The following is a 16,440-nucleotide window of genomic DNA, read 5'->3' on the forward strand; positions in this document are numbered from 1 at the left end:
TATTAAAATTAAAAACATTTGCACTTTGAAAGATCCTATGAGGAGAATGAAAAGACAAGCTATCAGCTGGGAGAAAATGGCAAATCATATACAGTATCTGATATAGGGCTTATATCCAGAACATATAAAGAACTCTCAGAGTATGTCAATGATAAGAAAAATAAGCAACCCATTTTTTTTTTAAATGGGCAAAGCATTTGAACAGACACTTCACCAAAGAAGATATGTGAATGGCAAATAAGTACATGAAAATATATTCAACATCATTAGTCACTAGGGAAATTCAAATTAAAACTCCAAGCTGGGCATAGTCCCAGCTACACAACTGTTTTTTAAACAAACTAAACAGAAAATGCTTTCTGAAAAAGAGCAGGGCACATATAAGTAGGACCCTTACCTATATAAGTTTTACCATCTAAGGCATAACATTCATGTGTGAAGACACGTAAAGGATGGTTCTACCAGACATCAAATCACGTCAACATGTTGCTTGTAATTATACTGACACCAAAGTAAAATTTATATTTTCTCCATTTTATTTCATCATAATATTAAAATCTTATTTCCATTCAAAATTCATTACAAGGTGAAATACAATTTTGTAGGCAGAAATATTACACAATTAATAATCATTATAGAATTCTCCATGTTTTAGAAAAATCTTGGCTGGGCACTATGGCTCATGCCTGTAATCCCAGCACTTTGAGAGGCCAAGGTGGGAGGACTGCTTGAGGCTAAGAGTTTGAGACCAGCCTAAGCAACATAGCGAGACTCCTCTCTCTACAAAAAAATTTAAAAATTAGCCAGTTGTGGTGGTATGTACCTTTAATCCTAGCTACTCAGGAGTCTGAGACAGGTGGATCACTTGTGCCCAGGAATTTGAGGTTACAGTGAGCTATGATCTTGCCACTGTACTCCAGCCTGGATGACAAGGCAAGATTCTGTCTCTAATTTTAAAAATAAAGAAAAATTGTAACAACTATGGACATGCCAAACCTGCGAAGTTTAACAGGTATAATATAGCAGAAAGAATACATGGGCTTTGTAGCTAGATAGCTTTGAGTTCAAACACAAGCCAGTGAAGATGAGAGATGCTGAGTATCATTGCCCTCATCTGTAAAAAATAGACAGTAAGAGTTGCATCACAGGTCTCATTAAGAATTGAATGAGATGGAGTAAATGAAACCACATTATAGGTGCTCAAGAAATATTAGTTTCCCTTCCCTTATTCTTGCACTAACTTATATCATTTCATTCTGGTTTTGAGTTTGGGGTTTCAATCTGAAAACCAAAACCAAGTCAATTTCGGATAGGATGTTACCTGTGATGCAAAACTCACACTAAAAGAATTTCTCAAACAGATAGTCTCTGTTTCAAGTTTGTAATAAAAACTAATGTCAAACAGATTCACCCTAATTTGTATTTCATTGCAGTGATCACAGATAACTCTCCCTATAGAGATTTAAAGAATTTGTTTTCTCATATTCTCATGTTTAGTATTCTTTGTTTACCTTTATATTTTCAGACTCTTGGTTGTAGGGGAGTGAGTCCTGTTTTTCGTTTGTTTGTTTTCTGAGACAGGGTCTCGCTTTGTCACCCAGGGTGGAGTGCAGTGGTGCAATCTCAGCTTACTGCAACCTCTGCCCCCTGGGTTCAAGCAATTCTCCTGCCTCAGCCTCCCTAGTAGCTGGAATTACAGGCATGTGCTACTACCATGCCCGGCTAATTTTTGTACTTTTAGTAGAGACGGGGTTTTGCCATGTTGGCCAGCCTGGTCTCAAACTCCTGGCCTCAAGTGATCCGCCTGCCTCAGCCTCCCAAAGTGCTGGGATTACAGGCATGGGCCACCGTGCCCAGCTGAGTCCTGGTTTTAAACTCTGCTATTAAAAAGGTAGTTTCTTGTGTATTTGTGAAAGAAATGCACTGATAGAATTCTTGTTCATGCTTGCTAAATGTAATGAACCTGGAAAACAAGCTATCTTACCAGCAGTAGGGAAGGCAGGCAGCCATGCTCTTTGCATGGATATTATAGGCATTCTTTACAGAGGATTCCAGTATCCTTTCCCAGTTTCTTTTGTGTCACTTCTCAAAGTCTATGTTGGCACAGCTCACTCTTATAGAGGGTCGTTTACAGTGTTTACCCAAACCAGTGAATCACTTCTCTTCTTTCAAATGATTTCCTATTTGCCACTTTCTCCTCTGCTTTTCCTTATCTTTTACAGAGTTTTAAACTTCCATATCGTAGAAGCCTCTCTAAGAACATGTTTTAAACACTTAGAGAAAAGGACACCATCTAAATCTGGAATTGACCACTCAGAATGAAAGGGGATATTGATCTGTTGACTTTCTAATTTGGGAGTCATTTATCTATAAATGTTATTGAAACCTCAGTGGATACTGTGAGCAGCAGTACAACGAGGACATGTTCCTCGAGTAGCAAAATTATAATAGTCAAAAGGAACATACAATCGTATTCGGAAGACAAGACATTCAAATGAAACAAAAGAATTACAGATGGCCCTGTGTATTAGGGAGTAATCACTGTGGACTGGACAAGTTGGGGAAGGTATCCTGAAGAAGGTAGAACTGCATGTGATCTTACAGGCAGGATCTGGATGGGGAATGAAGAAGCAAGAGAACATATTAGACCAAGCCTAAAGAAGCAGCTAGGGTTTGGAGGCTGAAATGAACACATTCACACTTTAAGCTCCCCAAATATCCCAAGTCTTTGTTCTCAGCAGGTGACCTTACAGAAAGCCTGAGGCTATCTATCTGATACCATCTTTCTCCTCTTCTTCTCTTTTTCTCCTTTCCTCTTGTCTAAAAGGAAGTTGGGTCACTCTTCTCATTAAGGAGAGCTTCTCCATCTGTGTGCTGGATAAAACCACCCCTTCCTCTTCCCTAGTGGTTTTCAAACTTTGGCATACATCATAATTCTTAGACAGTCTGTTGAAATACAAATTCCTGAGCTTCAACCCCAGAGTTTCTGATTGAGTAGGTCTGGGGTGGGGCCTTGGAATATGCATTTCCAACAAGTATACAACTGATGCTGACGGTGCTGGTCGGGGGCCACGCTTTGAGAAGCCCTGATCTAGATCCTTGCCTCATCAAACATCTCCCTTTCTTGTCTCCACTTCTTTCTTCTTTCTTGGCTGTACTGGCCTTGCCTGGTCACATGTTCAACTCTTCCACCCCAGCTTCCCCTTAGCACACACACAACTTCTCTCCCTTTGCCACCAACATTCTTATGGGAGTGGACGCTCCCATTAAGGTCATGTTCTTGTGATGTGACCTTTCTTCCGACAGTCATTGGACTGCTTTGCAATCTGCCTGACCTACCTTCAGTAATCTGCAGCAGCTGATCACGCTCTCCTTAAAATGCTTTCTTGGATTTCTTCCATTAAGAAGTGGTATTGGCCAGGCGCAGTGGCTCACACCTGTAATCCCAGCACTTTGGGAGGCCAAGGCAAGTGGATCATGAGGTCAGGAGATCGAGACCGTCCTGGCTAACACAGCAAAACCCCGTCTCTACTAAAAATACAAAAAATTAGCCGGGCGTGGTGGCGGGCACCTGTAGTCCCAGCTACTTGGGAGGCTGAGGCAGGAGAATGGCATGAACCCGGTAGGCGGAGCTTGCAGTGAGCCGAGATCACGCCACTGCATTCCTGCCTGGGTGACAGAGCAAGACTCTGTATCAAAAACAAAACAAAACAAAACAAGAAGTGGTATTATACCATACCACCCCAAGCCATCAGCCTCGCTCTCCAGTCCCTTCTTAGTATCGCTTTCTGGCTCTTTTTACTGCTCCTGACACACAGACATTTTTTAAGATTCTGTCCTTGGCCATCTTCTCTTCTGACTTTCCAATTCCCATAGTTATGTTCTGATCACTTGCTTTTGATCTCCAAATCTTCTAGCACAATATTTTTCTGAGATTGAACTTTTATTTCTAACCTCTAGTAGTTACCGTCACATATCTGTTCTACTGCCACCTCAAATGTAAATTTCCAAATGGCTATCTCTTACTCTGCCTCTATCTTACATTCTACATCTAGTCACTTCTCTGGAATGACCCCATATTTGCTCACCATTTTCCACTCTCATTCAGGTCAGGGCTACCTCTTTTTCTCTCTCTGAAACTACTGAAATGGCTTTTTTAAAAAAACAAAAGACATGTTGTATTGTGAAATAAGACACAGTAAACCACATGTAATAAATACATGCCTTAATTATTATCAGGCAAACACCCTTCTAACCACCACCCAGATTAAGAAATAGAAAATCCATACAAAAGATCAATGAAACCAAGAGTTGGTTCTCAAAAAAAAAAAAAAAAAATTGATAGACCCCCTAGCTATCTTAACAAAGAAAAATAAACAAAAGATTCAAATAAGCACAATCAGAAATGACAAAGGTGACATTACAACTGATCCCACAGAAATAGAAAAGATCTTCAGAGACTACTGTGAACAACCCTATGCATAAAAATTAGAAAATCTAGAGGAAATGGATACATTCCTGGAAGCACACAGTCTCCCAAGATCGAATCAGGAAGAGATGGAAACCCTGAACAGACCAATATCAACTTCTGAAATTAAGTCAGTAATAACCTACAACCAAAAAAAGCCCTGGACCAGATGAACTCACAGCTGAATTCTACCAGACATGCAAAGAAGAACTGATACCAATCCTACTGCAACTATTCCAAAAAATTGAGGAGGAGGGGCTCCTCCCTAACTTATTCTATGAAGCCAGCATCAGCCTGATACCAATCTCTGGCGAAGACACAAAGATCAAAGGAAACTTCAGACCAATATCCCTCATGACCATAGACACAGAAATCCTCAACAAAATACTAGCAAATTGAATCTAGCAGCACATCAAAAAGTTAATACCCCATGATCGAGTAGGCTTTATTCCTGGGATGCAAGGCTGGTGCAACATACACAAAACAGCCGGGTGCACTGGGTCACACCTGTAATCGCAGCACTTTGGGAGGCCGAGGCAGGAGAATTTCTTGAGTCCATGAGTTCAAGACCAGCCTAGGCAGCAAAATTAGACCCTGTCTCTACAAAAAATTAAAAAAAAAAAAAAAAAAAAAAAAAGCCTGGTGTGGTGGCACACACCTATAGTCCTATCTACTTGGGAGGCTGAGGAAGGAGGATTGCTTGACCCCAGGAGGTTGAGGCTGCTGTGAGCCATGGTCACACCACTGCACTCCAGCCTGGGTGACAGAGTGAAACCCTGTCTCTAAAAAACAAATGAATATATGTAAATCAATAAATGTGGTTCACCACATAAACAGAATCAAAAGCAAAAACCATATGACCATCTCAATAGATGCAGAAAAAGTTTTTCATAAACTCCAACATCCCTTCACGATAAAAAACCTCAACAGACCAAGCATAGAAGGAACATACCTCAAAATAATAAAAGCCATCTCTGACAAACCCACAGCCAACATCATCCTGAATGGGCAAAAGCTCAAACCATTTCCCTTGAGAACTGGAACAAGACAAGGATGCCCAGTCTCACCACTCCTATTCAGTACAGTACTAGAAGTCTTAAGCAGAACAATTAGCAAAGAAAAAGAAATAAAAGGTATCCATATAAAAAGTCACACTATCTCTCTTTGCTGTTGATATGTTTCTATACTTAGAAAATCCTAAAGACTCTGCCAAAAGGCTCCTAGAATTGATAAATGACTTTAGTAAAGTTTCAGGATACAAAATCAATGTACAACAATCAGTAGCATTTCTTTACACAATGTCCAGGCTGACAGTGAAATCAGGAACACAATCCCACTTAAATTAGCTACAAAGAAAATGAAATACCTAGGAATACAGCTAACCAAGGAGGTAAAAGATCTCTGGATCTTTTACAAAGATGACATTACAAAGGTCACCTTTTACAAAGGTGGCATTACAACTGATCCCACAGAAATAGAAAAGATCCTCAGAGACTACTATGAACAACCCTATGCATACAAATTAGAAAATCTAGAGGAAATGGATACATTCCTGGAAGCACACAGTCTCCCAAAATCGAATCAGGAAGAGATGGAAATGCTGATCTGAGAGCTGACTTTAAGTCAGGTCCTTTCCTTTCTTTGTAAGTGCATAAAATCTAATAAAATAAGCAAGAAAATACAGTGAATGGAAGTGGCTTTACTGAATGGAAATCTGAACAACTTTATTTTTTATTTATTTATTTATTTTATTTATTTATTTTGAGATGGAGTCTTGCTCTGTCACCCAGGCTGGAGTGCAGTGGTGCGATCTCAGCTCACTGCAACCTCCACCTCCCAGGTTCAAGCAATTCTCCTGCCTCAGCCTCCCAAGTACCTGGGATTACAGGCACCCGCCGCCACGCCCGGCTAATTTTTCTATTTTTAGTAGAGGCCAAAATGTTGGCCAGGCTGGTCTCGAACTCCTGACCTTGTGATCCACCCACCTCGGCCTCCCAAAGTGCTGGGATTACAGGCATGAGCTACCATGCCCGGCAAGAAAATCTGAACAACTTTAAATCTATGGAACACTGCAGAATTGAATGAGAAAATATCAGAGAGAATTCTAGTTTGGTGGTTCCCATGTGAGGGCTCCAGACCAGACATCAGAGTTACCTGTTAGAAATGCAAAACCCCAGGCCCGCCTCAGTCTCTCAGGGTGTGGGGCTCAAGAATGTGTGTCATAAGAAGCTATACAAATGATTCTGTGAACAAAGTTTGAGAACTGTTGTTACAGCATATCACTTATATTTTTCTGGACTGACTTTAAAACTGATCCCAGCTCTGTGTTTTTGTTTGGAATTTAGCAGAAATGAACTTATTTCAGAGTCCAAAAGAGGGATAGTTTCCTAACATTCAGACCCCCTTCATGTTGGGGACCAGTATATTCTACACTGGTTAAAGAAGACTAGAAAGGGTTTCAAGACCTTGAAATGAAAGGTACTAATTATTTTACTAACTGTATTTTCCATTTCAAGTATCTCTGATCCTATGACAGCTGATTAACTTACACAGTTGCAAAACAAAGTGGCAACAAAATATTAGAATGAATGGACTAGAAATTACAATTATATACTGTCTCAGATGAAATCACAAAATTATTTATTGCTTTTTGGTGTTTTCATTTATTTTTCTTCCTTTTTAATGTTTCAAACTTACATACTTTCAAGTGCAGTGCATTTTTTAATGTAATTTTGTTCTTTCTTGCCACTATATCTCCAAATATCACATACAAAATAATGGGGTAAAAATTGTTCTGATCTAGAATTATGATCTAGTGTAGGGCAACCCACTAAGAGGTGGTTCAAAAGATAAGAAAAACTTCGAAATTATTTTAAATAGCTATCACATCAATGCTATTTAAAATCGGACAAGTTTGCACAATAAAGAAAATTCTGGACCAATTTTACTGATGAATATCAATGCAAACAGCTCAGAAAACATCATATACTTTTTGGTAGAAAATTTAAAGTGGTTCAGCCACTTTGAAAAATAGTCTGGCAGGTCCTCAAAAGGTTAAATATAGAGTTACCATGTGACCATATAAACCCAAGAGAAATGAAACTTGTCACAAAAATGTGTACACAAATGTTCATAGCAGCATTATCCAGAATAGCAAAAAAAAAAAAAAAAAAAAAAAAAAAAAAAGGAAAGAAAAAGAAAAAGGAAACATCTCAAATGTCCATCAGCTAATGAATGGATAAAGTGTGGTCTACCCATACAATGGAACAGTACTAAAAATGACAAATGTCCTGATACATGCTATACATGAATAACCTTAAAAACACTATTTTAAGTGATAGATTCCAGATGTGAAAGACCATATATTATACAGTTCCATTTATGTGAAATGTCCAGAATAAGCAAAGGCATAGCAACAGAACATAGATTAGTGGTTGCCTAACCCTGGAAGGGAGGAGGAGTGAGAAAGGGAGATGAGTATGAGGCCCTCCCCTCCCCTCCCCTCCCCTCTCCTCTCCTCTCTTTTTCTTTTCAATAGATGGGGTTCACTATGTTACCCAGGCTGATCTCAAACTCCTGGGCTCAAGCAATTCTCCCACATTGGCAACCCAAAGTGCTAAGATTATAGGTGTGAGCCAGCACATCTGGCCAAGTATGAGCTTTCTTTTGGGGGTGATGAAAATACCCTAAAATGATTGTGATGCTTGCACAACTCTGTGAATATACTAAAAGCCATTTAATTATATATGCTTTCAGTGGGTGACTTGTATAGTAAGTGAATTATATCTCAATAAAGTTGTAATTTTTAAAAATCTCAGATAATTTGTTGTTAGAACACAGAAGCATATTAAAAGAATTAAAATACTGTGACCAAGTAACTACTAGAAATGCAGAGATGTTTTAATATTAGGAAACCTGTTGATATAATTTGTCATAGTTATAAATAAAATAGGGAAAGCAATTTGAACATCTCCATAGATGCTGAAAAGATATCTGCTAAAGTTCCATATTTACTTATGATAACATCGCTTAAGAAATTTTAAGAAGATAAAAAATATCATATATATCTCAACTCAAAAGCTAATGCGTACTTAATGGGGTGAAAATTTAGTAGATTCCCAACAAAGTCAGACTCAAAGATGCCTATTATTTAATAATCATTGTGGAAATTTTTATCCAATAAAATTATACAAGAGACAGAAAAAGGAGGTATGAGAATTAGAAAGCAGTTACAGTTGTCATCATTTGCAGATGATGTGATTGTTTGCTTAGAAAACTCAAGAGGATAAACCTGCAAAATATTCAAAACAATAACCCACTGAGGTGACTACACATTTACTATACCAAACCCCATAGTAAAACATAATGGAAGTAGAAAATATAATGGAAGAAAAAATCTTATTTGTAAGACCAATAAAAAATCTCTAAAAATAAACTTAAGAGACATAAAAATGCTGGTGAAACACCTTAAAAAACTTAAAAAGAGAACACCTGTTCTTGCATAGAAAGACTCCAAGTTTGTTAAATGTCGTGTTAGTAAATATGAAATATGAAAATATATTACAAAGTTATACGGACAAAAATTATGCAGTTTGGTAGGGTTGTACAAATAGACGCAATCCACTACTGAAAATTTGTTGTATAGACACACTTGCAAATGTATAATTTATGTAAAGATGTGTCTCACTGCAGCATTGTTTATAATAGCAAAATATCAAAAACAAACTAATGTCCATTATTAAGGTAAAAACTAAATGATTGTTTAACAATGATTTATCATGTGACCGTTCTCTAAAAAATTTTTTTAAGATGGCTCTATTTTTAAGTGAAGAACTCCTTTGAAAACAAAAATATTTTTATTGATATGTACTTCTGTGATATACAATTCTGGGAAGGGAGAAGGATTTCTCTCTTAAAACCAGAAGACATTTTCACAGAGAATACAGTAGTCTGACTTGCATACCTAGCTATCAATACAGAACCTGGCCTATTTTTGGTAGTGAGATTTTGACCTTGGTAAAAAATAGAAGTGGGCAAATCCAAAGAATCAATACAATGTTATTCTAAAATAAAAGGCCTTAATTTTTAATTGACTGTACTTTAAGAGGGTCCCTAAAAATACAGCATCCTCCTATTTTAAAATCTGGCTCATTTTAATACAAAAAGGATAACTCTATCAAAATAGCTGAAACTGGCTAATCTTATGGGAGTTGGTGTCTTCAGTGCAAAACACTAAATAGTAGGGATATGAACCCATCTATAAACTTGTTAAGCAAATCAACAGTGTTATGTTAGTAACAGAAAGTACACATGATAATTTCATTTTGTCATAGCCAAGATAGCAACAGAAGGAAACAGGAGTGTGGCATCTCTAGAATTCTCAGCGGTCTTCAGGATTCTGTTACTATAATTCTAGCAAAATTCACTAACAGGTATATTTTATCAGAAAGTTTCTTAAAGAGAGCCCTCAGCTTCCTTATCTCAGTTACCTTCTACTAACCTTCCTCTTCAACCTGACAAAGAACAGATAAATGCCTACTCACACTGTCAGTTTGTCTACAGACATTACATGTGCATGCCTGAGAAGAGGCCAACACTGAAATGAAAGTCAGCTATCTGATGTAGAAACGGATGTCTGATTCTCTAGAGCTTGACTTTCCTCTACTAAAAATGGTTTGGTTCCATAAGCTTTATGGATTCATGTCTTTCAAAATATTCTCTAAATACCAATTTTAAAAGCTTTCATATACCAAGGATAAAGTGTACTAACTGCTTCAGGGAGTACAAAAACATACTAAGCAGAATTCTTGCCTTCAAGAAAACGATCTGTTTCCCTCCCTAGGACATAAACTCCAAGAAGGCATGGCCTTTTCCATCTTGTTTACCACTCCATCTCTAGCATCTATAATGGGACTTGGCAAACAGAAGGTGATCAAAATATTTGTCAACAAGTTGATAAACCAGTGAACATGGAAACAAAGCCAATATGCTTTGAACAATAAGAGACTATGCCATGTTCAACTGTATTCAATGTTCTAAGAGCAGCAGAAATTAAAAATATTAGGGTAGGCTGAGATAGTCTGAGAAGGCAGGGGGAAAATGGTAGTGGTGCCATCCTAGAAGGAAGGATTTAGATGAAGAAGAGGAGGGAAACAAGAATGGCAAAGACGAGAGATGAAGAGATCATATCTGTCAGAGGCAAGCGAGGGGGCCTGGGTGACCAAAAGAGGAGGCGGCAGCTAGATGAGATGTGGATACAAGGGCAGACTGCAGAAGGCCCAGGAAAATCAGCCACTGGATTCCACTTGGTCGGAACGTACCTTTCAAAAATCATTTTCCGCATCCCCATTTTAACCTCTAAAGGAAACTGAGTCTCAGAGGAGGTATAAATCTTTAAAAAGCAATAGGGCAATGCGACCAAAAACCAATCTTGGGGGCCTACATAAAGGTAAAGTTTGGGTTATAAAAAAAGTCTTAACATAAGTTCCATAGTTTACTAAAATTCATGGTTTATCAAAGAATAATAAAGGTCATAAACCTGAATTCACTAGCAACTTTCACACAAAGATACATACACTGTTAAGTGAAACTTACTTTCATCATCACAGCAGGGTAAATTTAATATATTTTTTAGTAATTCTCAACTAATATTAACCAGAGAATGACGCTATTCACTAATTCTGGAAGAACTAGAAATACATAGATGTCAAAAGCTCCAAATGGTTCTTTGTTAAACAGTCACAATTTTGAAGACAGCTTTAGATAAACCCAACAATTGAGATACTGTAAATATCCTTGCTCTTTCATCAATCTCTAGCTATATTTAGTAGCATGGTTTCCTTTGTTCAAGAATTATTTTTGATAACTGCATATTTATATTCTCCAAAGCAGAGTACTTTGGGCATATTCGTTAAGTGAATGGACGGCTGCATGGATGGACAACAAATAAACCAAATAACTGTATTAAGCTGAAAAGTAATGAATGTAATGCTTCATATAAGTGGATCTTAGATTCAGCCAGGGCTAAGGCTTCCAGACTTTCACCAACACGTCTTTCACATTTAGCTACAATCAGACTATGATTAAAATAGATAGAGGGAGCAGGAAAGTTTGGTAGCTAAGAGAAGAGTTACCCTAGGCAAGGATGGTGGTGCTTATGAGAGCAGAGGTGGATTGACTGTGAAGCTAATGAAGGTTCAGCGTCAGGGCCTCTTGCAAGGGCCCTTCCAAGGCCCTTGGAGAAGCCCTAGTAATGTGTTCACATGGTCATATATTTCTGTAAAATTTATCAAAGTAAGGTATAATAGAATTCATTCTTCTTAAGTGGGCCCTCAAAATAAGTTTGAGGCCCCACGCAACCTGGGTCTGCCCCTGTGTAAGAGGTAGGAAGAGGTCAGTAGTAGGAGAAATGCTGATAGTTATGGAGAACATCATCGGAGTAGTGGGAACAGGAGCTTGGATGCCAATCAAATTTCTGGGCAGCTTTTTTTTTTTTTTTTTTTTGAAATATATATACCATTTCTTAGGCTCATAGTTCTCATATCATGACTTTCCTTTCAGCTTATACATCTTTGCAAATGAAGTCATAAGAGACATTCAGCTGTTACAAACTTCATGTCAAGCTTTGAAGTGCTTTTTAATAGCAGAAATATTTGGCTCACGTGTGGGCTTTATAGCTATGGTAAATACCTCTTAGTTATCTGTCGCTCCTGTTATTCCACACCTCCAATGTGGAGGAGAAATTCTGCATATGCATTGAGGTACTAAAAAAGAGTATTGAACTCTATCTTAGCGCTTTTGTGAATGGCTTCCTTTTATTTCTTCTCTTGTGGAACGAATACTTTCATCACATTGTACTGGTTATGGGTGGGAAGGCAGTGGATGGAGGGAGAATACTGACTATTACATCAGTGGCTGGCCGTTTCTCTTAGCTTCTTGACAGTTAAGTGATCAAGTTGCTCCTTAATATAAGATCAAGGCATTTCAAGGACTAACTCAATCTATCTATTCTCTAGAAAGTGCTTTGGTAGACTTTGAACAAAATGCTTGCAGGGTTCAAAAGAAAAGAAACTGACCGCAACTAGTATGAGATAAAGATGGGGGAAAAAACCCACCCTTATCTTGGAGGTTTCTATATGACTATTATTGTCACATAGTCTATATGTCCAGGTACATATCAGAACAATATATCTAGAAATAGCAGTTTTGAGAACAGAAAAATAGAAACAAAGGCCATGTATTAAGCATTTGGGATATGTCCTTTGTTGAACAATGACATTTTGCTTCTTTATGTAACTTAATTATTTTATGAAGAGATGACAGAAAATACTATTGCACTCCATAAGTTAAACACTTGACATTTTTATTCCTCAAAATGCAACATTTTAGAAGTCTAGATATGTTTATTAATTAGTGATTATTAACACCCAGTAAACAACATTATGTCTTGTAAAAACACAATCTCTCTTCACAGCATGAAGCTGAAATCTATTATTCCCTGATTCCATATGCTGAAATACACTCAGATGGTCACAAATGACCTTAAACATTAAATAAATGTAAATGAGGACAACACAGAAAATGCACTTTTGATTGATAACTAAAAGACCAGGTTGAAAATCATGTCCAAAAATGAAGTCCTCTCCAGAAGGATAAGGCCGTCTGCACTATGAAGGAAAGGCCGTCCTAACAACGGGGACCCCACAGGTAACGGCAGACCCTTTCTCTTTCTCTCAACCTACCCCAGGTTTTCTGGGAAACAGAAGTGGTTTGTTCATTTATATGAGAAACACAGAATATGCTGTCCCCTGTGCCACCAGCCTACTCCCAACATTTTAAGCAGGATTTAAAAATACATATATGGACACTTCATTACATTCACCAATTAATATAAGAGAAAAAAATTATTGCTATTCCATAGCCTCACACCAATATGTGTCGTCACTTTGGTTTTTAAGCATTGTAGCTATTTTCGTTTCTGAGGCCAGCACACCCAGACCACTGGCCGCCAGGGCTGTACTGTGGGTGTGTCCAAGAGAAATAAGTCTGTAGGCCTTGTCTGTTAATGAATAGTTTATATAACTAATAAAAAAAATCAAACTGGGAAGTTGGGGTGGGAAAGTGTCTTCACAATAGGGAAAATTCAAACTACCAAAGGATGACAGCTTCACAGTAATAAAGAAAACAGTTAATTTAACATGGAGTTATTCTAATAATGTCTGTGGTTAAATGAATGAGAAAAAATACACAAATACAGATATTTCATGTGAAAACTATGAAATGATTACTCGCTTCTCTAGATCCATTACCAACAGGGCAAAAATAAAATGTAGCATCATAGTACACACCATTGTTTTGCTTAAGAGCAAGCATTCCTCCTAGTTTGTATAAGAATTAACAGAACGTAAAAGGGAATGGACACCTAGACTATTTTAAAATCATGGAACAGAGCAGGGTTTCTCAATGTTGGCACTATTGACATTCTGGGCCAGATGTTTCTTTGTTGTATGGGGGCGTCCTATGCAACATAGGATGTTCAGTGGAATCCCTGGTCTCTACCACTAGATGCCAGTAGCAACACTCCCCGCTCTCCTACCAAGCCATGACAACAAAAAAAATGTCTCCAGGGAATGCCAAAAGTCCCCTTGGGGACAAAACTGCTCCTAGGCTGAGACTCACTGGAAGAGAGCCATTTAAGGAGTTCCCAGGCCTGGCTTCTCCCAACCTCATACTGTCTAATCATAAATCATCCCCTACCCAGTGTTTAATATACTTATCTTGTTTTCTCATCTCTTAATTGGAGATAATGAGAGTGTTTGTCTGCCTCATAGTATTCTAGTGAGCATTAAATGAGATAATACTTGTAAAGTGCTTAAAACAGTGCCTGACACACAGTAAGTGCTCAATAAATGTTAGCTGTTATTATTTTTCATAACCATCCATAGTATCAAGAAAAACAATTTCAATCAGAGTTTTTTTTAATGCAGAAAGGTATCTTACCAGCTTGATATTTTCTGGGTCTTAAAAACACCAGCCTTCTGATTCCTTGTGATGATGTCTTGCACATCTACAGGACACAGTTAAGAAAATGTCTGCAGTGATCGTGAACTGACTGAAAAAAAAAAAAAAAAAAAAAAAAAGGTCCAGAAACTCTTACCTCGCTCTGTTGCCCAGGCTGGAGTGGCATGATTTCGGCTCACTGCACCCTCTACCTCCTGGGTTCAAGTGATCCTCCCACCTCAGCCTCCCTAGTAGCTGGAACTACAGGCATGAGCCACCACACCCAGCTACTTTTTCTATTTTTAGAGAGATGGGGCTTCACCATGTTGGCCAGGCTGGTCTCAAACTCCTCTCCTCAGGTAATCCACCTGTCTCAGCTTCCCAAAATACTGGGATTGCAAGCGTGAGCTACTGCGCCTGGCCGATCTTTTTATCATGCATGGGATGAGTACTGTGAAAGGAGAAGAGCTGCATGTGGGGTGGGAAGCAGGACGCTGACTTGCCACAGGCAAGCTCTTTCGCTTCCCTGGGCTGCATTTTATCACCTGAGATGGATCATCATGGCAAGCCCCAGAGTTATGAGTGCTGATGGGAAATGACTGTCCCATAGGTGCCATGTCCTACTTGCTTAAAAGGGCAAGGAGTCCAAAGGCAAGCCTCTCTGTCAGCAGGGAGGGCAATGTCAGTCTCCAGAGACTTTCCAGTGTGAAGTATTTCCAATCTCCTAAATGCTACTAGGGAGGGGTGGAGAGGAGCAGCAGGATGAGACTTGGGAGGAAGTGAGTAGAAAAAGATGGAGAAAATCTTGGAGAATCTTTGAGAGAAAATGAATTACTGAAGAAAGTCAGTTCAGTGAAAAGTCCCCTGAAGAACTGTCTTTACAGACTTACGCTATGGCCTTTGGCATGGAAAGACTTGTACAAAAGAGCCATATTTATGGAAGACATGTTTTCAGGAGCTGGTTCATTACATCACCCAGCGCCATATTTACAAGAGCCCATCGGAAAAAATTGTCAGGTTTCAGCACCCGGAAAAGCTGGTCTGCAGATCAAGGGATGTTGCTTCCACTTCCCCGCATGATAACTCTTAGAGTTGATCCTCTCTTTCTCTTTGCTCCAGCACCTGTGCAACTCAGAGCCAAATGTGTGGCCTAACTCTAACAACCACAAGAGACCCTGTTGCATATACTTTCTCTACTGACCTCTATTCCTGGCTTCATCATATTTTCCTGGCTTTCCAATTTCCAACTGCCCTCACTTTCCTATTCATTTTATATGGTATATTCTATGTGTCATGGTAACAAGCCTCAAAATCCCTCTTTTGGAATAGGGCAGGTTTAAATAGTCAAGAAATCAAATAATTCCAGTGAAGGCTACAAGCTGAACTAAATTGGGTCCATGGGGAGGACACCAAGCAGACAAGCGATGTTCTCCTATTGCTCAGAAAAACAGGTTTCCTACATGCTCAAAGCAAGCATTGACCAAGATCTCCCTGCAAAAACAGAGCCACAGGACTTTTTAACCCAAATCTCTGCTTGAACCACCAGGCACACCCATTTCTTCTCTGAGTGAATAAGCAGGTACTGTGATAGCTTTCTTCCCCCAGGGGTGGGTAGGAAAAATCAATTAGGTCTCCTAATGAAGGGCTTTGTTGAGGTTTACAAAAGTGCTATAATGCAGACTTTTTTTTTTTTTCCTGGGTGAACTTTCCTGTATGCAAATTAAATACCGTTAAATTACATTCATTAAAAAAATAAAAGAGACTAATTTGCCTACTTGTTTTGATTAACTAAAATGACACATCGGCCTACAGTTCTGTCTATTTCAGGAAGAAAGTATTTCAGGAAAGTCTTCTAAATGAAATGTCTTGCAGAAAAGGACAGCTGACATCTTTATTCTGAGAAGAACAAAATTAGTAAAGAGTCAGCTGACAACTGTTTTTGATTAAGTTCCCCCACACTCTGGCCACACCCT

At 38.6% G+C, this 16,440-nt stretch overlaps 1 protein-coding gene across 3 annotated transcripts in view; it reads right to left on the reverse strand.

Moving 5' to 3' along the window:
* CAMKMT (calmodulin-lysine N-methyltransferase) overlaps positions 1-16,440 on the reverse strand; it is a 407,800-nt gene that overhangs the window by 39,886 nt on the left and 351,474 nt on the right. For all 3 annotated transcript variants that reach the window (XM_077959637.1, XM_001112368.5, XM_028831702.2), the window contains exon 7: positions 14,468-14,534. In XM_077959637.1, the coding sequence (XP_077815763.1) occupies positions 14,468-14,534 (67 nt within the window). The remainder of the gene's footprint in view (positions 1-14,467; positions 14,535-16,440) is intronic.

This window comes from Macaca mulatta, chromosome 13, assembly GCF_049350105.2.
Source record: "Macaca mulatta isolate MMU2019108-1 chromosome 13, T2T-MMU8v2.0, whole genome shotgun sequence".
NCBI classification, from domain to species: domain Eukaryota; kingdom Metazoa; phylum Chordata; class Mammalia; order Primates; family Cercopithecidae; genus Macaca; species Macaca mulatta.